Consider the following 27,337-nt stretch of genomic DNA (forward strand, 5'->3'; position numbering starts at 1 on the left):
CAGCTGGAGGCGTTCTGTTACCGGGCACAGCCAATGGTAGATTGAGTCTCTCAGCGTGAGTCTCTCCGCAAGGAAGAACCAATAGGCGCTTACGCCAGCCTAGGAGAAAGTTTGACACTTTGGGACAGCGGCGTGACGGAAGGAGTCATTTAAAAGTGCATTCTAAGGGCATTTAAACCAGATTTCCTTCATCCTAACACAGAACTGATGGCACAATCTATGGCCTCACTCTTAAGGACGTATTTTGGTTGTTTGTTCGTCTTTATCATTGATTCTATTGCGCTTCTTTGTCTCTACTGTGAATGCTCTCAAGAAAATGAATCTCAGGGTAGTGTATGGTGACTTATATATACTTTGATAATAAATTGACTTTGAACTTTGAAGGGTCTCGACCTGAAACGTCCACTGTCCGCTTCTCTTCAGAGGGTCTCACTCGCGGAGCTCCCCCCCGTGTGAATGTGGTGCTGTACTTTTGCCGATTCCGCCTTCTCGCTTGTGTCCTCGGTGTTTCGGAAGGTGGGGAGGTTTGGGGAGGGGAGGGGAGGGGAGAGGTGAGGTGAGGTGGGGTTGGGTTGAGTTGGGGAGAGGAGGGGAGGGGAGGGGAGGGGAGGGTGGGGCGTAACAGGACGTCGGCTTCACATTCCGACTCAAAAGTTGCAGTGGGAAAAAAAAGTTGTGAGTGCCACGTCTGCGCGTATGGGCCGTCAGATCCAAACGCAAGGGGCAGGCAACAAAAGGAAAGGAGAAACATCTTAAAAGGGCGCAATGTGTGCTATGCTGGTTAATTGTATACGTGTTTTTCAAGCGCTCATTTTCACGTTTTTGCTGGATTACGCCAGCAATGCTCTGATACCAGAGGCTGATGTGAAAATCGAGGTTCTGCAGAAGCCTTTCCTCTGTCACCGGAAGACCAAGCTAGGTGACTTATTACTGCTACATTATGATGGATATTTTGAAAATGGGACAATGCTTCACTCCAGGTGAGTCCTTGAGGTTCAAAAACTTCGATCATTTGTAATTGGGTATGTCAGGAATGAGGTTCGCTCACCCCAACATTAAACTGTTCCCACAAGCTCGGGACGCGCTTTCAAGGACCCTTCATCTCATGTTCTCGATATATTTATTGTTCATTTATTTTTGTATTTGCACAGTTGGTCGTTTGTCCGTCTTGCTGCGTGAGGTTTTTCATTGATTCTCTTGTGTTTCCTTGTATCTGGTGTTTCTATTTGTATTTACTGTGAATGCCCGCGAGAAAATGAATCCCAGGAGTGACGTGTATGTATTTTGATAATTTTACTTTGAACTTTGATATGAATGTTATAAACCAGCATCCGTAATTGAATCGCTTTAAATCTGGTGAAAAATACTGAATAAAGTCGGTGGTGCCCAATAAGTGATGAACATATGTTTTTACCTAATGCAGGACGGACACTAAATCAACGACCAAGTAAATTTATTAACAAAGTAAGTATATGTCACCTGAGTTTCATTTCCTTGCGGGCATTCATAGTAGAACAAAGAAACAATTGAACCAATAGGAATCAAAAACTAACAATGTGTAAAAAAAACAGACAAACTGCAAATACAGAACAAAACAAATCATAAATAATAATCGAGAACTTGAGTTGTTTCAATAACGCAACTTAGGCGACGAGCGATCACTAATTAACTGCATGGCTGAGATTACCTTTTCAGCCAAAATTAACCAGCAATTATATAAACAAGTCTGTCCGCCGAAACTCGCAGTGCGGAAACCTGAGTCGGGGATCATTTTACGAGGCATGATAACTTATAGAAGAGGTATGAAACGGCACACGCTGATTTTGCATACGGCTCTGGTGATCTGGATCTAAACGGGAAGCTGAGGCCTGGAGAGTATTTACGGAGAGAGGAGTTCGCACTCACGGTGAAAGCAAGAAGTCAAGTGCAAGAGTGAGGAAGCAGCACTTGGGATGAAGACGTCAAGTCCCCATACCACATTATTGACTCAGTCACTACTTAACACTTTATTTTTTATTACCCTTAATTATAGAACTCTACAACACACACATCCCATCTTCCCACCGCCATAATAGTGATAGAGTTTCTCTTGTCCTTACCTGCCACCACGTCAGCCTCCGCATCCATCACATCATTCCCCACAACTCCCAACATCTCTAAAAGGTTCCTACCACCAAACATATCTTTACTTCCCCATCTTCTCTGCTTTCCACAGGGATTATTCCCTCCATGATCCCCTTGTCCGTTTGTTCCTCTCCACTAATCTCCCTCCAGTCTCTTACCCCGCAAGCAGCCAAAGTGCTATACTAGCCCATTCACCTTCCTCACCTCCATTCAGGGCCCCGTACAGTCCTTCCAGGTGAGGCATCATTTCACCTGTGAATCTGCTGGGGTCAGCGACTGCAACCGATGCTCCTGATGTGGCCTCCTCTACACTGGTGGGACTCATCATAGATCTGGGGACTGCTTCATCATGCACCTCCACTCCATCCGCAAAAAGAGGAGCTTCCCAGTGGCCAAACTTTTTAATTCTGATTCCCATTCCCATTCCAACATGTCTATCCATGGCCTCAGGGTGGAGGAGTAACATCTTATATTCCATTTGGGTAGCCTCTAATCTGATCGCAAGAATATCGATTTCTCCTTTTGATAAAAAAAATTCCCTCCCCCTCCCCTCTTCTTCTATTCCCCACTCTTACCTCTTCTCATCTGCTTATCACCTCTCTCTGGTGCCCTCATCCTTCCCTTTCTCCTATAGTCCTCCCTCCTATCCTATCAGATTCCTACCCACATGGCTCCACATATCACCTTCTAGCTGTCCTCCTTCCCCTCTCCCCACCTTTTTATTCTGGTGTCTTCTCCATTCCTTTCCAGTCCTGAAGAATGGTCTCAACCTGAAACATCAACTGTTTATTCATTTCCACAGATGCTGCTTGATCTGCTGAGTTCCTCCAGCATCTTGTGTGTGTTGCTTTGCATTTACCCAATCTATCCCATTCATAATTTTGTATTTCTCTATCAAGTAGTCCCTCATTCTCCAACACTCAAGGGAATAAAAGCTAAAAACTTAACCTATTCAACCTTTCCTGATCTTAGAAAATCAGCAGGACAAACAGAATAAATAAAGGCATCTGTTAGTCTTGCGAGACCATGGATCTGCACCCGGAAAGTCTTCACTCTCCAGGGCGCAGGCCTGGGCAAGGCCGTATGGAAGACCAGAAGTTGCCCATGCTGCAAGTCTTCCCTCTCCATGACACGAATGTTGTCCAAGGGAAGGGCATTAGGACCCATACAGCTTGGCACCAGTGTCGTCGCAGAGCAATGTGTGATTAAGTGCCTTGCTCAAGGACACAACACGTTCCCTTGGCTGGGGCTCGAACTCATGACCTTCAGGTAGCTAGTCCAGTGCTTTAACCACTTGGCCACGTGCCCACAGAATACATGATGGGTAATAAACAGTTGACGTTTTGGGCTGAAACCCTTCATCAGGACTAGTAGACCTGGTTCTTCCCTTCATAGATGCTGCCTGGTCTGCTGAGATCTCCAGCATTGTGTGTGTGTGTGTGTGTTGCTCTAGATTTCCAGCATTTGCAGTCTCTCCATTTCCCTCTATGGTTCAGTTGGTACTTCTCTTGCCTGTGAGTCATTAATTTGTGGCACTTAAGACTGGCTTCAGCATCTCAATTACAAAAGCTTTGCTGACAGCACCACAGCACGAGGATGTCAGATTGGTCAACTTTTGAGTAAACCTAGGCAACATGCTGTCTTCATTCATGGGTGGACACAAGGACCTGTAGCACACTTTGGAAGAAGAGAAGTGATGGACTACCCAGTATCTACCCTAATGCAGAAATCTGATGCTCCTAATGCAGATTCAGATTTTACAGAAATCTGAATATCTGCCATTACCATGTTACTCAATATGGAACCTTGCTCTCCATAACTCAGCTGCTATATTTGACAAATATCAACAGTTAGTTGGCAGTGGGAGTTTGCAAAAAAAAATTAGTTCCATACATGCCCTTGCTTTTTTCAAAACAGTACCTTCTTTCAAACTTTTAAGAGCTTAGTTTTCCCCCATTTCTGATCTGATTTCAGATAATTAAGAAAGAGGATGTGCTGGAGTTCTTGAATAGCACTAAGTTGGATGAGTCACCGGGACCGGATGAGATATACCCCAGGCTACTATGGGAAGCGAGGGGGAAGATTGCTGAGCCTCTTGCAATGATCCTTGTGCCATCAATAGGGATGGGAAAAGTACTAGAGGATTGGAGGGTTGCAAATGTTGTTCCCTTGTTCACGAAAGGGAGTAGAGATAACCCAGAAAATTATAGACCAGTGAGTCTTAGTTCATTGGTGGGCAAGTTGTTGGAGAAGATCCTGAGAGGCAGGATTTATGAGCATTTGTAGAGTCATAATCTGATTAGGGATAGCCAACATGGCTTTGTTAAGGGCAGGTCATGCCTTTAGAGCCTGACTGAATTCTTTGACGATGTAACAGAACACATTGATGAAGGTAGAGCAGTGGATATAGTGTATATAGATTTCAGTAAGGCATTTGATAAGGTTCCCCATGCAAGGCTCGTTCAGAAAGTAAGGAGGCATGGGATCCAAGGAGACATTGCTTTATGGATCCAGAATTGGTTTGCCAACAGAAGGCAAAGGGTGGTTGTGGATGGTTTGTATTCTGGATGGAGGTCGGTAATTAGTGGTGTTCCACAGGGATCTGTTCTGGGACCCATCCTCTTTATGGTTTTTATAAATGGCCTGGATGAAGAAGTAGAAGTGTGGGTTAGTAGGTTTGCTGATGACACAAAGGTTGGGGGTGTTGTGGATAATCTGGAGGGGTGTCAGAGGTTACAGTGGTACATCGATAGGATGCAGAACTAGGCTGAGAGATGGCAGATGGACTTCAGCCCAAATAAGTGTGAAGCAGTTCATTTTGGTTGGTCCAATTTGAAGACAGAATATAAAATAAATGGTAAGACTCTTGGCAGTGCGGAGGATCTGAGAGATCTTGGGGTCAATGTCGATGTAACACTCAAAGCTGCAGCGCAGGTTGACAGTGTTGTTAAGAATGTGTATGGTGTGTTGGCCTTCATTAATCACGGGATTGAGTTCAAAAGCTGTGAGGTAATGTTATGGCTATATAAGACCTTAGTCAGACCTCACTTGGAGCACAGTGTTCAGTTCTAGTCACCTCACTACAGGAAGGATGTAGATACTATAGACAGAGTGCGCAGGAGATTTATGAGGATGTTGCCTAGATTGGAGGGAGTACCTTATAAGAAGAGGTTGAGTGTACTTGGTCTTTTCTCCTTGGAGCAATGGAGGACGAGAGGTGACCTGATAGAGGTGTATAAGATGTTGAGAGGCATTGATCATGTGAATAGCCAGAGGCCGTTTCCCAGGGCTGAAATGGCTAGCATGAGAAGGCATAGTTTTAAGGTGCTTGGAAATGGGTACCAAGGGGATGTCGGGGGTGAGTTTTTCACACAGAGAGTGGTGGGTGCGTGGAATGTACTGCCAGCGGTGGTAGTGGAAGCGGATACAATAGGGTCTTTTAAGATCCTCTTAGATAGGTACATGAAGCTTAAAAAAATAGACGGCTATGCGCTAGGGAAACTCTAGGCAGTTTCTAGAGTAGGTTACATGGTCAGCACAAAATTGTGGGCTGAATGGCCTGTAATATGTTGTAGATTTCTACATTCTATGTTTCTCTGAAATATCATTTTTTAAAATATAAAAGGAACTAGTCTAAATAGTTATAAATGGGGACCATTTTGTCAAGCACCTTCGCTCCCAAGGCAGTCTTCCCAATGGCCACCCATTCTAATTGCAATTTGCATTCCCATTCAACACGTTGGTCCATGGCCTCCTCTACTGCCACATTGAGACCACTCGGGTTGGGAGAGCAACACTTCATATTCCATATGGGTAACTTCCAACATGATGGCACGAACATTGATTTCTTTAACTTCTGGTAGTTTCTTCCACTCCCTCTCTCTCTTTTTGCATTCCCCACTCTGGCTCCACTCTTACCCGTCCTCCCCATCACCCCCCTCTGGTGGCCCTTATCATTCTCTTTCTCCCATGGTCTACTCTCCTATCACATTTCTCCTTCCTTAGTCTTTTACATCTTCCACCTATCAACTGCAAGCTTCCCCACCTCCCCCACCCACTCTCTCCCTAGATGGACTCACCCATCACCTGTATTCTTCCTCCTTTCTTTATAGTCTTGATAAAGGGTTTCACCCTGAAAAGTGAACTGTTTATTTTCCTCCAAAGATACTACCTGACCTGCCATGTTCCTCCAGCACTTTGTTCTTCTAGGACAGAGGATCCTAACTTTTTTATGCCATGTAGCCTTACCATTTTCTGAGGTGTCCATGGACACTAGGTTGGAACGCCTGATCTAGAGGTTACATTGTAGTGACTGTCACTATGCAATTTCAGTGCCATCTTTACCTATCTTTGTGGCAGAACTGTATCTGTTCTCTCAACTTTGGTACTAAACTTATTTTATTCCAGTCACCGTGACAACAATGGCCACCCAGTTTGGTTCACACTTGGGATTAAAGAATCGCTTAAAGGTTGGGATAAAGGATTGCGTGAAATGTGTTCTGGAGAGAAGAGGAAGATAACCATCCCGCCAGCCCTGGCCTATGGAAAAGAAGGAAGAGGTATTGTACCCAGAAATAGATATTCAGATCAGCAATATGAATGATCTAGAAATTCTGCATTATTTCTGTGATTTAAACTAATACTACAATACTGTGAAAAAGTTTTAAGCACATATATAACTAGGGTGCCTAAGACTTTTGCACAGTACTGTATTTGTCAGCATGGAGAGGAGAGCGAGATTTGTAAATCTGGTGGGAGCAAAAGATGTTGAGAATCGCAAGGGTGGAGCACCTTGCGGAGGGGGGGACAAATGGCAGAGAAGGTGTGCCAGGGATGGGGGTGTGGTGCAGGTTCAGAAACACCCAGCCCTGAGATACAGGCAAGGACATTTGATTCCAAACAATTGGTTCATTGATCTTTACAGGATGTGTCTGGTATTTACACACAAGTCTAAACAATATATACTGTATATATAGTTAAGGTGCCTAAAACGTTTGCATAGTACTGCATATACAAAGCTACTAGCTAATGAAATATCTTGGAAGTGAGATATTGGTCACATATGACCAAAATGGTTATGTTGATTGTATTTAATAACTTTCAAAGTATGAACATTATTGTACATAAAGCTGCAAAGCTGCATTTATAAAATAGAGACTGATACACAGAAAATGTTGGAAGTACTCAGCAGGTCAGACTGCATCCATGGAGAGGAATAAACAGTTGACTTTGCAGGCTGAGATGTTTCAGCAGGACTCGGCCCAAAACATTAACTATTTATTCACTTCCATAGATGCTGCCTGACCTGCTGAATTCCTCCAGCATTTTGTGTTTGTTGCTCTCGATTTCCAGCATCTAGAGAATCTGTTAGGTTTATAAAATAGGTACGTATTGAGTAGTCTTGTGTTGGATCCAATATATTGTGGTTTCCTATTGGTAACCTGATAAAAGCTCATGATAGGCAAGTTCAGCAGTTTGGAATGCACAGAGAATGTGGAAGTTCAATAACACTTCCCTACTTGAAGATGTGCAATAATTGTTCTGATATAATAGAAGTACCTTCCCCTGAAGTTGCTAAGTTCTCGTTCTTTTAGCATATATACTCAATGGCTGCTTTATTAGGTACCTCCTCTGATTTCTCTCATTAACAAGGCATTTTCACCCACAGAACTGCTGCTCACTGGATGTTTTTTGCTCCTCGTACCACTCTCTGTAAACTCTAGAAACCGATATGCTTAAAAGTCCCAGGAGATCAACAGTTTCTAAGATACTCAAACCACCCCATCTAGCACCACTAATCATTTCACAGTCAAAGCCATTCTGATGCTTGGTCTGAACAACAACTGAACCTCTTGACCATGTCTGCATGCTTTAATGCATTGAGTTGCTGCCACATGATGGGCTGATTAGATTTAATTAACGAGCAGGTGTAATGGTGTATCTAATAAAGTGGCCACTGAGTGCAGTATCTACTCAAGTTACAAAACTTAGTGCTGGAAATATAAAGCCAAACAGATTTCATATTGTAACTAAAGTATCTTGCATGTCTTTTTCAACTTAACAGTTGTTAACATAAAAATTGTTGTTGCTATGTTTAGTGCTAAATTACTAACAATTTCATACTCTTTTTGTTTGGTGAACAGCTAATATGCTCATGCATGTTCATTGCACGCCTTTGAATTGAAATCTTCGTTCCACTGTGACCATTACACGCTGATTTTGGCTGTGTTGAGTATATTTGTTTACTTCTGGTAAGGTTGGCTTTAAGTCCATAAAAATATAGAGCCAGTAATAGAGAAATTTGGTTATTACAGCTCGGGGCGCTGGATTCGGAATTCAATCCTGGTGTCCTTTACAAGATGTTTTTGCATCTTTCCCAGGAGTATGTGTGTTTCCTCCCAGATGCTCTGGTTTCCTCCCACAGTCCAAAGATGTACAGGTTAGCAGGTCAATTGGTCATTGTAAATTGTCCTGTGATTAGGTTCAAAGGTTCAAAGATTCAAAGCTTCACTTGTTATCAAAGTATGTATCAATATACAACTCTGAAATTCATCTTCTCCAGCTAGCCACGAAACAAAAGAAGAACACCCCTCCACGCACAAAATAGAACAGCATAATGATCATCAACTCCCAAACCCCCCTCCACCCACACAAATGCAACAAGAACATTGACCCCAAACCCTCATCTCCCCAGCACAAAATGGAACAAGAACATCAACCCCAAACCCTCTACCTAGGCTAGGGTTCAAAGGTGGGTCGCTGCGTGGACCGTCTCATTGGGCTGGAAGGGCCTGTTCCGGGCTGGATCTCTAAGTGTACAGGATAAATAAACAGATTCCATGTTGCTCTGTGATGTATAATAACTAAAAACCACAAGGTGGTTAAGCTGACAAATATCTAGCTCTAAACAGGTAGAGCAACATTATTACAGCACTGACAACCCAGGTTCAGTTACCACCGCTGTCCGAAAGGAGTTTGTACATTCTTGCCCAACGGCGTGGGTGCTCCGGTTTCAGCCCACATTCCCACAGTTAGTGGGTTAATTGGTCACATGGGTGTAATTGGGTGCCATTGGCTCGTTGGGCCAGAAGGGCCAGTTACCATACTGTATCTCTAAAATAAGAATAAATAAATACAGAATAGATGCTGTAAAGTCCCTTAGTCTGATTCAGTCTCCTATTTCAATGAAAGCAGCAATAGTAACGTGTTAGTGTTGTACATCATCATCATGTGGCGGTTGTGACACACACCCGCTGTTCATACGACCATCCACCGCATGCTCCCATGGCCTCACATGACCCTGATCGGGGGCTAAGCAGGTGCTCCATCTTGCCCAAGGGTGATCTGCAGCCTAGCGGAGGGAAGGAGCGTCTCACACCTCCTTTGGTAGAAATGCATCTCCACCCCGCCACCCAACAATGTTGTATACTGGAGTTTTAAGGGTTAAAGTTGTAAACAAAGCTGGGATTTTCGATGAATTATTTAGATGTAAGCCAAGACATCTATGTTACTGCCAAAAAAAGGGAAACATCAAGCATCAAGCAGCTGATATAAAAGGGTTGTGTGGCAGCTGGTGGATGGTTGTATGAGCAGCTGGTGCACATCACAAGTCCTGGTTATCCAACCACTGACACCAGGCAGACAGCCTCTGAAGAGTATTGATAATGGCTGGGGCCAACAATCTTGTGAAGACATTGTTTAGAAGGAGGCAATGGCAAACCACGTCCGTAGAAAAGTTTGCCAAGAATCATCACGATCATGGGACCACGATCGGCAATGTCATACAATACGACACATAATGATGATGACATGTAAACATACTGTGAAATGCGTCATTGCTGTCAAATCCAATCAGCAAGGATGGTGGGGACAGCACACAAGTGTCGCCACGCCGCTGGCACCAACATAGCATGCCCACGACTCACTCACCCTAATCCATGTGCCTTTCGGAATGTGGGAGGAAACTGAAGCACCTGGAGGAGACCCAGATTGTCAAGGGGAGAATATACAAAGTCCTTGCAGTCAGCAGTGAGTGTCAAACACCAATCGTACAGCTGGCGCTGTAAAAGCATTACACTAACTGCTCTGTTACCATGCCACCCATATTCTATTGATGAGGTCAGGAGGACTTCTTTGTTGTAATATCATTGCTAGTCATCCAGTGGCTGGGTCATATCTCGGGCATCTATAATTTAAGAGAAAGCTGCTTTAACCCAGGGTGCCATGGTAGCATGTCAGTTAACGTAACGCTGTTACAGCACCAGCAATCACCTATCGCCAAATGAGGTTCAATTTCCACGGCTGTGTGTAAGGAGCTTGTACCTTCTCCCGTGACTGTGGGGATTTCCTCTGGGTGTTCCTCCCAAATTCCAAAGACATAGGGTTAGTGAGTAGTGGGCATGCTATGATGGTGCTGGAAGTATAGCAACATTTATTTGTGTGCTTCCCCCAGCGCAATCCTAGTTGATTTGATTTTACAGAAATGACCCAACTCACTGTATGACAAATAAAGCTAATCTTTATCTTTAGATATATTTAGCAGGTAAAACCCAGGCAACCTATTGATACTCACCGACGGGGAAGACGGGTCTGATCAATCTGCAGCCTTTTCAATATTATTTGTAAATGAAGTCTGACCAACTTTGATTCAGTTACCAAAGGGCTTAACTTAACAATACAAAAACTACCAGCAATTCACCAGAAAATTAACCAACTTGTGCCTGGCATAAGAACTAGAAATAGCTGTTCCATTGCATGCTTCTTCGAATTCAGGACAAAGCCACTTATTGCCTATTGTCAAGGGAATTTTACTTAATGCCAAATCATGCTGGTCAGTATCCAAAATACACCTGGGCTGCGCAAATTCTATAATGTTTCATTTCCAACAATGTTTATGGTAGTAAATTGACTGTTTATAATAAAATAATTGTCATCAAAATTTATCCCCTTTTATTAATCCTTTCTAAGGTTATTAAGCTCATCAAAGGTTATGGGGAGAAAGCCGGGAACTGGGGTTGAGGAGGAGATAAAAGAAGGATCAGCCATGATTGAATGGCAGAACAGACTCGATGGGAGAGATAGCCTAATTCTGCTCCTATGTTTTATGGTCTAACCTTGATGTTTACACCATCACACAATTATACCTTACTGAACGAGTACCCCTTATCTGAAATGCTTGGATTTGGATAAGTGTTTCGCATTTTTTCAGATTCTGGAATAGTATGAGATAGCTTGGGATCGCTATCAAACACGGTAGTGTAGTGGTGAGCACAACACTTTACAGTAAAAGTAACCAGGGTTCAATTTCTGCCACTGCCTGTAAGGAGTTCGTACATTCTCCCCATGACTGTGTGGGTTTCCTCCGGGTGCTCCAGTTTCCTCCCACAGTCCAAAGACATACCGGTTGGTAGGTTATTTGGTCATTTTAAATTGTCCCATAATTGGGCTAGGATTAAATCAGGGAATAACTGGGCAGCACGGCTCGAAGGGCTGGACAAGCCTATTCCATGCTGTATCGCAATTAAATTATTTTTAAAAATTCCAATTTTGAATTGATGTGCTACCGGTAAGCAGTCTTTGTTTTACACTGGTTCATCACATATGTATTGATGCAGCTGTTCACCTTGTTAGGTTTTCATCAACAACAATCTTGGCAAACTCTACGCATTTCTCTGCTGCTTCATGATCAGCTGATTTATCTCCCCAAATCTGTGAAAAATTTAATGCCGTGCCTTTTCTTAAATTCTGCAAAAAGCCTGGTGAACACTTAGTTAGCTTCAATTCTCAGTTCCTTGCGGTAGACCTTTGACTGTTTCATGATCAACATATTACTGTGGATTATGTTCACTTTGACGATGATGAGTCCACTCTTTCAATACACATCAAAATCTTCATTTTTCACTTTATGCAGTGATTTTTTTTATTTCTCATTAATTTATGTTCATTACGTATGTGAAGTCACTTCTCAGAACTATCTATGGAGTGCAGAAACCTGTGCTTCACCTGGGAACCTTCCCAGTGCCTTTTGGAATTGTCCATTTGTGTTGTCATGGCAGCCCTCAAAGCAATTTCAGATTCGGAGGCTTTGGGATTTTGGAATTTCGGATAAGGGGTTCTCAACCTGTATTCTTAATTTCAAATGGAAATCAGAATCAGATTTATTATCACTAAATTATTCAATGATATGTACAGTATGCCAGTGATAATAAACCCAATTCTGATTATGCATGAAATTTGTTGTTTTGCAGCAGCAAAGTTCAAAGACAAAATCTATAAGTACATAATGCAAAAAATAAGGTAGAGTAGTTTCAATACTTCATCCCGTATTAAATCACTAAGATGTTTAATAAATTAATACAGGCCACTATTTAGCTGAAATGATGAACAACAGTAATCATTTCTTAATAATTTTGTCAATTCATTGCATGGTTCAATTTTGTAAACAAGTGAATTTAATAAATAAGCTATATTTTACAGGGAAAATTCCACCTGAAAGCACATTGATATTTGAAATTGAACTTATTGAAATCAGAAATGGCCTGCGGTCGCATGATGCATTCCAGGAGATGGACCTCGACGATGACTGGAAATTATCTAAACATGAGGTAAGTTTTCACACGCACACACAAAAATCTTAGGCATATATAAAAAATACTGTACAGCGAAGATGCTTTCGAAACTACTGAAATGAAAAGTTACTAAGTATCAAAATATTTACTAAACAGTGCAGTATACAGTTTAAAAAAAAAACTAAAACAAATCAATATTTGGTTTGAGAACCCTTTCCCTTAAAAATGCATCAATTCTCTCAGGTACATTGCCGTACAGTTTTATAAGAAAATCAGCTGGTAGGTTGCTTCAAGTATCTTGGAGAACTTGCCACAGTTCTTCTGCAAACTTTGGCTGCCTCGCTTGCTTCTGTCTCTCCAGATAATCCCAGCCAGCTTCAATGACATTGAGATCAGGGCTCTGTGGAGGCCATACTATCTGAAACCATATTAAAAATCTAGGGTGCCTAAGACTTTATATATACAACAACGTGCAAAAACAGAACAAAAGTAGTGAGGTAAGAACCTCTTCCTAAAACACTGAGCGTGTGTCTTTAGGATCCGGGCTCCTGTACTGCTTCCTTGGTGGTAGCAATGAGAAGAGGGCATGTCCTGGCTGACAGATATACTTAAAGGTAGATGCTGCCTTTTTGAGGTTTTGCCTTTTGAATATGTCTTTTACATAATATGAACAGAGAAAATGCTGGAAGTGCTGAACAGCTCGGGCTGTATCTGGTATTGGTTTATTATCATCACATATACCAAGATCCAGTGAAAAGCCTGTCTTGCATACTGTCCATACAGATCAAATCATTACACAGTGCATTGAACTAGAATAAGGTAAAACAATAACAAGCTCCTGAAAAATTGCAAAGTGCAGTGCAGGTAAACAATAAAGTGCAAGATTATTATGAAATAGATTGTAAGGTTTAGAATCCATCTTATCTTACAAGAGGTCTGTTTAAGAGTCTTATAGCAATGAGGTAGAAGCTGTCCTTGAGCCTTGTGGTACATGGTTTTAGGCTTCTCTAACTTCAGGAGAGTGAGAGAGAGAGAGAGAGAGAACGAGCATGAGAGAGAGAGCGTGCAAGCACGAGAGAGAGAGAGTGTGAGCACGAGAGAGAGAGGGAGCGCGAGCACGAGAGAGAAAAGAAAAGAAAATATCCAGAAGGGTGAGGTTCAACGTTCCCTCTAATGTTTTAGCAGCTGTGTGGACCAACCTTTGCTCTGAGCAGGAAATTTTTACACGGCCTGAAAACTGCAAGGCACTTTAATAAAACATTATAGAAAAGAGAATAGTAGCTGTGCAGCCATAGAGGTTATGTGTGCGGGAGCGTTCCAGTTACTGTGCAGTTTAGGGAAGAGTGGTGAGGTCTTCAATTTTCCTGGCTGCTCCTCTCAGGCAGTGAGAAGTATAGATAGAGTCCATAGAGGGGAGGCTAGTTCGTGTAACGTGCTGAACTATGTGCATAACATTTTGTACTTTAGACCACAAGACCATAAGACATAGGAGCAGAATTAGGCCATTTGGCTCATTGAGTCTGTTCTACCATTCAATCATGGTTGATCCTTTTATCCCCTCCTCAGTCCCACTCCCCAGCCTTCTCCCTGTAACCTCTGATGCCGTGTCCAATCAAGAACCTATCAAGCTCTGCCTTAAATACACCCAATGACCTGTCCTCCACAGCTGCCTTTGGTAATAAATTCCACAAATTCACTACCTTCGGACTAAACAAATTTCTCAGCATCTGTTTTAAATGGACACCCCCTCTCCTGCGGCTGTGCCCTCTTATCCTAGATTCATCCATCATGGGAAACATCCTTTCCACGTCCACTCTGTCTAGGCCTTTCAACATTTGAAAGGTTTCAATAAAATCTCCCTTCATTCTTCTAAATTCCAATAAGTACAGACCCACAGCCGTCAAACACTCCTCATACGATAACCCTTTAATTCTAGGAATCATCCTTGCAAACCTCCGCTGAACCCTCTCCAGTGCCAGCACTTCTATCTTGTGGATACTTGCAGAGTAGTTTCCATACCAAACCATTATACATCCAGACAGATGCATTCCGTGGTGCATCAAAAAAAAATTGAGAGAGTCAACAGGGCTGTGCAGAATCTCTTTAGCCTCCTGAGAAAGTAGATGTATTGGTGAGCTTTTCTGGTTGTGACATCAATGTGTTCAGACCAGATCAGGTTATTGGTAATGTTCATACCTGTGGAAAGTGTTGCAGTTAAAATTTAAGACTGAAGTGGGTAGTTGCAGTATTTTCTCTTTTCATCCGCAGATTTTTTGTTGTTTCTTATGCATTCACCTTAATCAAATCCCAACTTCTGTTGTGCTTCCTATCAAATGTTTTAAATATTCTCTTTTACTTTTTAAATTACTGGGTCTCCATACATGAATGAAGATTCTTAAACTTGATTGGCTGAAGAGACTCCTTGATACTTTACCTTTTCATAAATCTGATAGATTCCATATATCAACACAAATAAAATGCTCAAGGAACTCAGGACAGTCAGTATCTATGAAGGGGAATGAACAGTTGACGCTTTGGACTGAGATTCTTCATTAGCACTCCCGCACAAGATTTCCAGCTAGACTTTCTCCAGCATCTGTGTGTTGCTCAAGGTCTCCAGCATCTGCAGAATTTCTTGTGTCTGGTATTCCATAGAGTACAATTCCATAGGTGCTGAGAGGAAACCTCCAGTGACTTCAGAAGAAATAAATATACCTTTATATTGTCGGAACATACTAAGTAGGAATTGTTGGCCTCCCTATTTTTTTCATTCCACAATTGGTGAACCATCAAATTTAACAATTTTCATTAAAAATCAGATGACAGTCCTCCAGGTTTCACAATTAGAACAAAGGGAACAACCAATTTAGGTTAGTAACTGTTGATTCACAGATTAACCTCCACCAGACAGAAAGAATTACAAAAATACTTTGTCTCTGAACATCAACCTCCTTATTTATTTTTAACAAAAGTTTGTTCACCAGCAAAGCACTATACAATAAATCAGTGTTTAATAAACTATTTGCAGTTTCAAATTGAAGTATGATTACTACTACCCACAACAAACTCGAGGCCGTGAGGGGCTACTGTTTTTGGAAGTTCCATGTTGTGCCCTTAGTGCATTCTCCAAGGACATCTGGGCACAGACCTGACCCCAGAAGAGGGGAAGGCAATGAAAGTTCAAAGTAATTTATTGTCAAAGTACATATATGTCACCATATTCTATTCTGAATATTTTCTTGCAGGCATTCACAGTAACACAAAGGAACACAATAGAATTATTTATATAGGCATCCGTTAGTCTCATGAGACCATGGATTTGCGCCTTGGAAGGTTTCCAGGGTGCAGGCGTAGACCTCTGTTTCCCGATCGATCCGGCTTGGTCGGTCCCACCTTTGGGAGAGGCCGAGTGGAAGCGATGGTCTCGACACGTGCACCGAACTTCCGTGCTCAGCTCGTTACCATCTCCGGAGGTGGGTAGGTGGGTCTGCTGTGGGGCAGCCCGATTGCCAACCGAGGGCTTCATGCTTTGGGCGGAATTGACGTTGGGCATTCTCACGTTTGCACCACGATCGATTGACGGAGTCTCCCGCCGGCGGACGGGACTGCTGTGCGATTAGATGATGGGGGCTGGTCGAACGACCATCGACCATCCCGAGAAGGCAGGTACACCCACGCGCGTACATAGGCGGTGAAGGTGCGGACCTCACCGGCGCGATCGACGGACTGGGATGGCGAGGCACTCACCAGCACGGTGTTAGGCCCCGGGCCGACGGAGGCGAGCGGCGACCATCGACCGTCCTGATAGCCAGCTCGGCGGAAGGGTGCGGGTGCGGACCTAACCCAGCGACGCGGCTTGATAGCGGATGGCACGGCACTGCGACGACATGGCCCGAGGGAGCAGGGGACGGGCACGCCGGCCGCAGCAGCACTCTTTTGCACCGCAGGGGCAAGACGAGAGAGTCAGGAGAGTTCCATAGGCCGGAGTGGCAGAGAGATGCCCGTTCAGCCTCACGCAACCGAAGCGTTGATCCTCGGTCACGAACAAGAGGAAGGAGAGGCCCTGCGCGTGCGGTGTTACTGACTTTCCAGGGTGCAGGCCTGGGCAAGGTTGTATGGAAGACCAGCAGTTGCCCATGCTGCAAGTCTCCCCTCTCCACGCCACCGATGTTGTCCAAGGGAAGGGCATTAGGACCTATACAGCTTGGCACCGGTGTCATCGCAGAGCACTGTGTGGTTAAGTACCTTGCTCAAGGACGCACATGTTGCCTCAGCCAAGGCTCAAACTAGCGACCTTCAAATCACTAGACGAACGCCTTAACCACTTGGCCACGCGCCAACACACAATAGAATTAATGAAAAACTAAACACAAAGACTGACAAACAACCAATGTGCAAAAGAAAAGAAGCTGCGCAAGTACAAATAAATAATAATTAATTAATAGTAAATAAATAATCCTGAGAACATTCACTAGAGCCCCTGAAAGTGAGTCCATCGGCTTGGGCAGAGCCTGCAACTGTTGCTGCCTAGACCTGTGAATGGCCAGTTAGGCCAGGCCCAGGGGCAAGCCAACCATGAGATCCACGAAAAAGCCTCTCACAGTATCAACCTTCTTTCCAGAATATTGTTTCCTTATCTTTAGTCATACATCACTTTTTTGGCCTCGTACTCTTGGCTCTGCTGGAAGTGGTGATTGAGGAAATACAGATTGGTAGCAGCAGGGTTTCTCTATGGCAGATAGGTTACCTACCTCAGGAGCTGTAAGAGACATAATTGACCAGGATATCCTGGTGGTAATTGGCTTTCATAGTAAGGAAGGCAAATGCAATGTTAGCATCCTCTTTGAGAAGACTAGAATAGAAAGGCAAGGATGTAATGCTGAGGTTTTATAAGCCCATTGATCAGACTGCACTTGGAGTATTGTGAGGAGTTTTAGAAATGATGGGCTGGCAGTAGAGAAGGTCCAGAGGAGGTTCATGAGGAAGATCTCGGGAATGAAAAGGTTATCGTACGAGGAGCATTTGATGGCTCTGGGCCAGTGCTCACTGGAGTTTAGAAGAATGGGAGGGGGGATTTTATTGAAACTTATTGAATATTGAAAGGCCTAGATAAGAGTAGATGTGGAGAGGATGTTTCCAATAGTCTAGGACCAGAGGGTGTAGCCTCAGAATTGAAGAAGTTCCTTTAGAAGAGAGATGAGGAGGAAGTTCTTTAGCCAGAGGACAGTGAATCTGTGGAATCCATTGCCACAGACAGCTGTGGAGACCAAGCTACTGGTATATTTCAAGTGGAGGTTGATAGGTTTTTAATTAGTAAGGGCATCAAAGGTTACAGATAGAAGGAAGGAGAATGGGGTTGAGGGAAAATAAGTCAGATATGATTGAATGGCAGATCAGACTCGATAGACTGAATAGCCTAATTCTACCCTAAACCTTATGGTCTAACAAGGAAAGTAAAGTCAGATGCAGATTTAGTTCCATGTACAAGGAAGAGGATTTCTTTCAAAACAAAGTAGGAGGAAAGACCCAAGCATAGGTATCTGATGCAATGCCATCACCCACGCTGCTCTGTCTAGCACAGTCTTTGATGCATCTTTATGTGGCCAACCAGTCATTCTTAGTCCCTTTGTTTGAACAGGTCCCCCACCCCCATTGCATTCCTTTGATACACCACAGACATGTTAATTTTATTTCAGTTTTCAACTGGTATATAAAAGAGTATGTGCGCACACAGATTTATCAACTTAACACTCTTAAAATGCTTTCTTTTCTCTCAGTTTTCCCAAAGCTGTAAAAGAGAGATTTCTTCTATTGAACATACAACTTCGAAAGTGAGGACACATTACAGGCCCCTCAGCCCAAGATGTTGTGCTGACTTTTCAACCTACTCTTAAGATCAATCCAACCCAGTGGGTTCCCAACCTTGGGTCCACGGTCCCCTTGCTTAATGGTAATGTTTTGTGGCATATGAAGGATTGAGAACGCCTGATCTAACCCTTCATTTTCCTGTCATTGATGGGCTTACCCAAGAGTTTCTTAAGTGCCCCTATGACTTCACCACCAGCCCTGACAGTGCATTCCATGCACCCACCACTCTGTGTAAAGAATTCACCTCTGATATCCTCCCTATATTTTCCTCCAATCACTTTAAAATCATGCCCCTTGTATTAGCCATTTCCACCCTGGGAATAAGTCATTAGCTATCCACTATCTATGCCTCTTATCATCTTGTACACCTCCACCTAAGTTATCTTTCATCCTCCTTCAATCCAAAGAGAAAAGGTTTAGCTCTCTCAATCTATCTTCATAACACAAGCCCTTAAGTTGAGGCAGCATTCTGGTCAATCTTGCCCGCAGTCTGAGGCTTCTACATCAACAGAAGAGATTCTGCAGGTGCTGGTAATCTTGAGCGGCACACACAAAATGCTGGTGGAACTCAACAGGTCAGCCTCGAACATTGACAGATTATTCCCCTGCTTAGATGCTTCCAGACTTTAAAAAAATATATCTGACATTTCTGTACTTGAGATTGCATGCCTTTGAAAGTTCCAGCTAAATTAATCCAGTGCTACATTTCATAATTAGGTGAAAGAGTACCTGCGCCGTGAATTTATAAAACACGGAACTGAGCAAAATGACACACAGCAGGATATTATGGTGGAAAACATCTTTAAAAATGAAGATGAAGACCAAGATGGATACATCTCTGCCAGAGAATTCACGTATAAACATGATGAGCTGTAAACATGATCAGCATTTTTGTGATGTACTTTGACGATGCTGAAAAGAATATAATCACTCCATGACAAAGTAACCAAAGGTACACTCAGTGGCCACTTTATTAGGTACACCTGCTTGTTAATGCAAATATCTAATCAGCCAATCCTGTGGCAGCAACGCAATGCATAAAAGCATGCAGACATGGTCAAGGGGTTGATTTGTTGTTCAGACCAAACATCAGAATGGGGAAGAAATGTGATCTCAGTGTCTTTGACCATGGACTGATTGTTGGTGCCAGACATGGTGGTTTAAGTATCTCAGGAATTGCTGATGGCTGGGATTTTCACACATACCAGTCTCTAGAGTTTAAAGAGAATGGAGCAAAAACAAACAAAAAAAAAATCCAGTGAGCAGCAGTTCTGTGGGCAAAAATGCCTCGTTAATGAGAGAGGTCAGAGGAGAATGGCCAGGCAGGTTCAAGCTGACAGGAAGGCAACAATAACTCAAATAACCATGCATTACAACAGTGGTATGCAGAAGAGCACCTCTGAATGCCCAGCACATTGTACCTTGAAGTGGATTGTCTACAGCAGCAGAAGATCACAATGGCATTCATTACTGTACCTAATAAAGTAGCCACTAAGTGCATAAAGATGGTTTTAAATGTTTACAATTAAAATATTGTGATGAATTATTCATTAGATGACATTTCTGTTCATTAAAAAAATGTTTCACCTTGTGGTGTTGACATGAAATAAATCAATCCTGTCTGCATTTTGCCAATGAACATTTTGACACATCTAAAAATACTCAGTGTGTATATTTATGAGTAAAGAGAGCTATGTGACAAGAGTACATTAGCTTTGTAAATTCTTCTACTGTGTGCTTTTACCAGTTTACTAATCCTCCCAACCTCACTGTCCATCACATTTGGTTCAACTGAAACAGCATTTTTGTACGCTTCAGTTAAGAGTGTGACTTTTTAAGATAGCAGAAGAACACACATAAAATGTTGGAGGCACTCAGCAGGTCAGGCAGTGTCTATGGAAATAAATAAACATCATACCTGTACTATTTTCCTCACCTACCTCTCATCTCCCCCAGTGCTCCTCCTCCTTCCCTTTCTCCCATGGTCGTCTCCCATCAGATTCCTTCTGCAGCTCTTTACCTTTTCCACCTGTCACCTCCCAGCTTCTTACATCATCCTCCTCCCCCACCCTTATCGCCTTCTAGATTGTTCTCCTTCCCTTCCCCCACCTTATTCTGGCTTCTTCCCCCTTCCTTTCCAGTCCTGATGAAATGTCTTTGCCCAAAACATCGACTGCTTATTCCTTTCCATTTATGCTGCCTGATCTGCTGAGTTCCTCCAGTATTTTGTATGTGTTGCTCTGGATTTCCGGCATCTGCAGAATCTCTTGTGTCCATGGCAGAATTCTACGATAATTTATTCCACCTCAATTCTACTCAGAGCACTCCTGCAGTTTATGAATTATTGCACCCAATTTTTATTCAAGTACTATGGTCTTTGCCTCTGGGGTCCTCAAAGTCTATTCCATATGTTGTTCTCTTTACCAAAATTTGTTACATGTGCATTGAAACTATCAATTTAAAACACTTCCCAAGTTGTACATTGATCTTCATATTAATTATAATCCAGATCCAAATCCCTTGTCCCATACTTCCAATTTAAAACCAGTTTTTTAACAATTGTTTCTGATTCCCTACTTTCCTGCCCAGCAAATCTCTCAATTTTAATAACAGCTGAAACCTCTGACCTCTATTTTGTGACTGTTCTACGTACTTAAACGTCGGTCTCTCAGCAATCAGATTTGGCACACTAATTGAGATGTGATGAATTTTATTGTTGTACTTCTGAACATTTTTCTTTGTTAATTCATGGATTTAACATTGCATTGATTAGATATGTTACATGTCAATCTTATAAGCTTCATGCTTATTTATTTTAAATGTAAAGATATAAAGGGATTAGCTTTATTTGTTACATGTACATCAAACCACACGGTGAAACGCGTCATTTTGTGTCAGCGACCAATACAGTCTGAAGATGTGCTGGGTACAGCCCTGAAGTGTCAACACACTTCCTGCGCCAACATAGCATATCCACAACTCACTAAACCTAACCCGTACATCTATGGAACGTGAGAGGAAACCGGAGTACCCAGAGGATGTCCTCATGGTCTCAGGGAGAATGTACAAACTCCTTACAGGACAGCAGCGGGAATCGAACTCCCAATCTGTGATCGCTGGTGCTGTAAGGTGACTGGACTAACCGCTACGCTACCATGCCTTTGAGTTTCCAATTGGAACAGTAATTCTGTCAAAAAGTGAAAAATTTCTCTTTTACAAATTTGTATATTTGCTTTAATTCTGAGGATGAGTTAGGTGAGCATTGTGTGCGGAATTCTGCTCAGTAAAAGTGTCAATCTAGTGTATGCTTTTTTAAAAAGAAAAGAAAATTATTGTTCACTTCCTAATAGCTTTTGACAGTATTTGTTAGCCAGCAACATTTTTAATTCCATTTGTAAATTCAAGCTCTATAGTGTACAGTTCTGTGATAAATACATGTAATTGATGCATTAGGGAACACTATCTGCATTTATGCAGACTACATTGGGTTATACCATAATTGGGAAAACTTGTTTACTTTGAAGGCAACTACAGCCTATTCTACTAAACTATTCTATAATGTGTAGTTTCTTTGGAAGTAACTATCGTATTATAGTAAAACTTTCTGCTATGGCATACTTTACTGAAATCTGCTTTAATTTATTAAATGTCATCATGGAGATGGGAATTTGAAAGCAGTACTTGTTTGGTCAATAGATTGTCTGAATGAGAGTATAGAGCTACTATAATCACACGCTCTACAGTAACACATACAAAATGTTTGAAGTTAATAACTCATCTCCTTCTAGGCCACGAACTTATCAATCACCCCTGATGAGTTATTAACGGATGAGTCATTAACTTCAAACTTTCTGCATAATCACTCAAAGCGTTGAACTGCATGTGCATGTAACGAGAGCTGTATAACTCATCTCCTTCTACCTTAGGCCACGAACTTATCAATCACTCCTGCTGTGGACACTTTCTGGAGGTCCAAGATCCGTATGCTCCACGACCGCTGGACTGTGTAAATGTAGGAGGGGACAATGTTGATAAATAAATGTGCTAGGTTTAGGCCACGAACTTATCAATCACCCCTCGTGTATATAGACACACACACACACACACACACACACACACACATATCTATATCTCAAGTCTGAGTTATATTTAAAGTGGAGGTTAATAATTTTGATAATTAAGGAAGGTGTCAAACCTTCTGAGGAGAAGGCAGGAGAATGGGATTGGGAGGGAAAATAAACCAGCCATGATAGAATGGTGGAAAAGACTTGATAAGCTAAATTGTCTAATTCTGCTCCTACGTACGTTTAATGGTGTTACAGGCTTAAACCAGTAAACTGACTGGAATTTCTGTTAACTATAATCAGCCATGTATTCTATGAGCGATTTATAGTTTCAAAGAATGTTGTTTTCATGCTTAAGGGTTTCTCTGATATTTTAAATGCAAGTAGCACAAACCATAAACCAGAACAGTACAGCACAGGAACAGGCCCTTCGATCCACAATGTAAAGCAAATTAATTGCATTAGTAATTAAATTCCCAACTAAACTAAACCTTTCTACAAAATGTCCATATCCTTCCATTTCCCACACACTCATGTGCCCATCTAAGAGCCTCCTCCGCACCTCTTTCATATTTGCTGCCATCATTACCCCGGGCAGTGCATTCCAGGCTCTGTGTTTCAAAAATAATTGCCCTCTCTATCTCCTTTGAACTTAACCCTTCTCGCCTTAAATGCATACCCTCTGCTATTAAACATTTCAACCCTGGAGCAAGAGGTACCGACAGTCTACCCTGTGCCTCTCAATCTTCTCTATCTCCACCACTCCAGAGAAAACAACGCAAGTGTCTCCTTATATCATGTGCCCTCAAATCCAGGGCATCACCCCGGTAAATCTCTTCTACACCTTCTCCAAAGCCTTGACATTCTTCCTGCAATGGGGCGACCATAACTGTATGCACTGCTCCAGATGCTGCCGAACTAGAGTTTTTTTAAAAGCTGCAGTGTAACTTCCCAGCTCTGAGGTGATTTTCATCACGAACTGGATCAGAGTAAAGTCACAGTGGTGAATACAAACGTCTAGAAAGCTGACTTCTCCAGAAATGCTCTTGGAATACGTGCCATTTCTGGAATTATATTTTTGCATTATTTGAATGATTAGTGGGGCAGTGCTATATATTTCATTTTATGCCAATTTGCAGAACCAATACTAATACTTACATGAAATATGTTAGCCATTATTGTCTGGATCTTGTTCCTTGATTTTCACTCCCATTGATCCTAGGAGCTGTGAGAAGTGGCACTGCTAAACCACCTTTTGAGACTAGATTGGAGGCAGATTAGGGTAGAGATGGAAATTGTTTAAATCCGACTGATCTGAATACAGTTGTCAACCTACACACATAAAAGTTGCTGGTGAACGCAGCAGGCCAGGCAGCATCTCTAGGAAGAGGTGCTGTCGACGTTTCAGGCCGAGACCCTTCGTCAGGACTAACTGAAGGAAGAGTGAGTAAAGGATTTGAAAGTTGGAGGGGGAGGGGGAGATCAAAAATGATAGGAGAAGACAGGAGGGGGAGGGATGGAGCCAAGAGTTGGACAGGTGATAGGCAAAAGGGATACGAGAGGATCATGGGACAGTTGTCAACCTAAAGCTTTTAACTACATTTTTTTTTCTCTCCACAATACTGCTGGAGCTGCTGTTCATTTCCATTGTTCAATCTCCTAAAATGGCCATCAAATTTAACATAGTTATACACTCAGCGGCTACTTTATTAGGTACGCCTCGTGAACCTGGTGTAGTCTTCTGCTGCTTCAGCCCATTCATTTCAACGTTCAACAGTTTGTGCATTCAGAGATGCTCTTCTGCACATCAATGTTGTAACTTGTGGTTATCTGAGTTACTTCCACCTTCCTGTCGACTTGAACCAGTCTGGCCATTCTCTTCTGATAGCTCTCATTAACAAGACATTTTTGACCATAGAATTGCTGCTCATTGAATGTTTTTTTTTGGGGGGGGTTTGTATCATTCTCTGTAAACTCCAGAAAATGCCAGAAGATCAGCAATTTTTGAGATCTTCAAACCACCCTGTCTGGCACCAACAATTTTTCCATGGCCAAAGTCACTTAGATCACATTTCTTCCTTATTCTGATATTTGGTCAAACAACTCACTCAAGTTCAAGCTTGTTGTCATCTGACTGTACCAAATGAAACAACGTCCCTCCAGACCACAGTGCACCCACAATACATATATTACACGATGCACATAAAACAAAATATTACCACAAATAAATTAATAAAATCTAACTCAAAGTGCATGTGAAGCACAGGTAAGCAGTAAATACCCCATGTCCTAGTGACAAAACCTTGGTGGTGGCGGGGTATTCATTAGTCTCACACCCTGGGGGTTTGGAAGTCCTGTACCTCCTTCCTGACAGTTGTGAGTCAAAGAGATTGTAGGATGGGTGGTAGGGAACAGCTGAAACTCCTGACCATGTCTGCATGCTTCTATGCATGAGTTGCTACCACATGATTGGCTAATTAGATATTTGCATTAACCAGTAGGTGTACAGGTGTACCTAATGAAGTGGCCACTGAATGTGATAACAATGAATATTATTACTTTCTTTAGGAATGTAATAATAATAATGTTATGGTGACTACATTCTGCAAATTTCACAGGACATGTCCACAATACAAACATCCCATGCTAAAATTACTATTAGGACTGCTAAGTGTGATTAAACAGGCTGACAGTACAGATTGTAGAATTTGAAAACTAAATTATTTAAATGTAGAATAGATTCTAACCTTCGAGATTCTCAGTAAAGTGTATAAGTACATCTAGTTTAATCAAGGTTTTAATATGTGTTACCTGCTAAGGAGCAATTACTTATATTATATCGATATTGTTAGGAGGATGAAAGATGACTTGATAGAGGTGTATAAGATCATAAGAGGCATTAAGAGAGTGGACAGCCAGCTACTCCTCCCCCCCCCCCCCCCGCCAACCAGCTTCTCTGTGGATTGTCACCTTGTCGTGGTGGAGAAGCTTGTGTGGTCCTGTCATCCTGAGAGCAATGCTGTCTGGAGCTATGCTCCTGGTAGGGTCACCCATGGCGGTAAGGTTGAGGGCGAGGTCCCTGACAAAGAACAATCCCACCAAGACCTCAACGGTGGAACAGGCGGACAAAGTTACCTCAAACTCAACGGCTGTGAAGGCGGATGAAGGCTGCAACAAATCCATCAGCGCCAGTCGTCGTGGTTTCCATGCCATTAGAATCAGTTGGTTGATTTGTGAAGTATCGTGTGCTTCTTGGAGTGCAACATCATGTACACGTTAAACAAATACACGCACAGGCGTCTTCACTCTGTGGGCCACTTCTTCAGATCGAAGACCATCACCCTCGACCTCGAGGGATAGCCACAACGATTTTTCCCCAGGGTGGAAGTGATTAATACAAGAGGGCACAATTTTAAGGCGACTGGAGCAAAGTATGAGGGGGGAGGAATGAGGGAATGAGAGAGGTAAGTTCTTCACATAGAGAGAGGGGTGTGCGTGAGTTCACCTATGACTGTGTGGCTAAGCACAGCTCCAATACCATATTCAAATTTGTTTATGACACCACTGTCAATGACCGAATCAAAGGTGATGATGAATCAGCATGCAGAAGGGAGATTGATAATTTGGCTGAGTGGTGTCATAACAACAAACGCTCACTCAATGTCAGAAAGACCAAGGAACTGATAACTCCTGAAGACAGGTACAGGTCAACTGATGATCCCACTGGTGATAGCACAGGACAGTTAACATCTTAGTCCACGTGTATTTTGTAACTCTGTAGACTTCAGGAGAAGATAACCAGAGGTCCGTGAACCAGTCCTCACTGGAGGATCAGAGGTGGAGAGGGTCAGCAACTTTAAATTCCCAGGTTTTACTATTTCAGAGGACCTGGCCTGGACGCAGTGTGAGTGCAATTGCAAAGAAAACACAGCAGCGCCTCTACTTCCTTAAGAGTCTGTGGAGATTTGGCATGATATCTAAAACTTCGACAAACTTCTATAGATATGTAGTGGAGAGTGTATTGAGTGGCTGCTTCACAGTCTAGTATGGAAACACTAATGCCTTTGAACAGAAAATCTTACAGAAAGTAATGGACTCGGTCCAGTACATCACGGGTAAAACACTCCCAACCATTCAGCACATCTATATGAAATGCTGTTGCAGGAAAGCAGCATCCATCATCAGAGATCTCCACCACCCAGGCCATGATCTTTGCTCGCTGCTGCCATCAGGTAGAAGGTACAAGAAGCTCAGGATTCGCACCACCAGGTTCAAGAACAGTTACTACCCCACAACCATCAAGCCCTTGAACAAAGGGGATAATTAAACTCACTTGCCTATCCATTGAGATGTTTCCACAATCAATGATCTCACCTTAAGGACTCTTCATCTCATGTTCTCATTATTTGTTGCTGTATATTTATATTCCCATTTGCAGTTTCTTGTCATCTGCACTCTGATCTTTCACTGGATCCTGTTATAGTTACTATTCTATAGATTTGCAGAGTATGCCCACAGGAAAGTGGATCTCAGGGCTGTATATGGTGACATACAAATACTTCAATAATAAATTTACTTTGAACTGTGAACTTTGCCCTGCCAGATGTGGTGGTGGAGGCAGATACATTAGGGACACTTAAGAGACTCATAATTTTGTATACCTCTATGAAATTTCCTCTCAAGCGATCATTAGGAACATTTAAGACACTCTTA

The 27,337-nt window shown here is 42.5% G+C and overlaps 1 protein-coding gene across 1 annotated transcript; it reads left to right on the top strand.

Annotated features, from left to right (window-relative positions):
* The first annotated feature begins 658 nt into the window (after positions 1-658).
* On the top strand, positions 659-22,219 carry fkbp14 (FKBP prolyl isomerase 14). The gene is made up of 4 exons (XM_072283191.1): positions 659-980; positions 6,532-6,683; positions 12,601-12,728; positions 19,278-22,219. Exons 1-4 carry the CDS (start codon positions 766-768, stop codon positions 19,434-19,436), a joined length of 654 nt encoding a protein of 217 aa, XP_072139292.1. The 5' UTR covers positions 659-765; the 3' UTR covers positions 19,437-22,219.
* Positions 22,220-27,337: the final 5,118 nt, after the last annotated feature.

The sequence above is a fragment of the Mobula birostris genome, chromosome 19 (genome assembly GCF_030028105.1).
Source record: "Mobula birostris isolate sMobBir1 chromosome 19, sMobBir1.hap1, whole genome shotgun sequence".
Taxonomy (NCBI): domain Eukaryota; kingdom Metazoa; phylum Chordata; class Chondrichthyes; order Myliobatiformes; family Myliobatidae; genus Mobula; species Mobula birostris.

What these genes read in the sequence shown, in the direction of transcription:
- fkbp14 (XM_072283191.1), top strand. Translation starts at nt 766, where the DNA reads ATGTGTGCTATGCTGGTTAATTGTATACGTGTTTTTCAAGCGCTCATT. An exon ending in CTATGGAAAAGAAGGAAGAG is followed by an intron (nt 6,684 to 12,600) that starts GTATTGTACCCA and finishes TATATTTTACAG; the next exon opens with GGAAAATTCCACCTGAAAGC. An exon ending in GGAAATTATCTAAACATGAG is followed by an intron (nt 12,729 to 19,277) that starts GTAAGTTTTCAC and finishes TTTCATAATTAG; the next exon opens with GTGAAAGAGTACCTGCGCCG.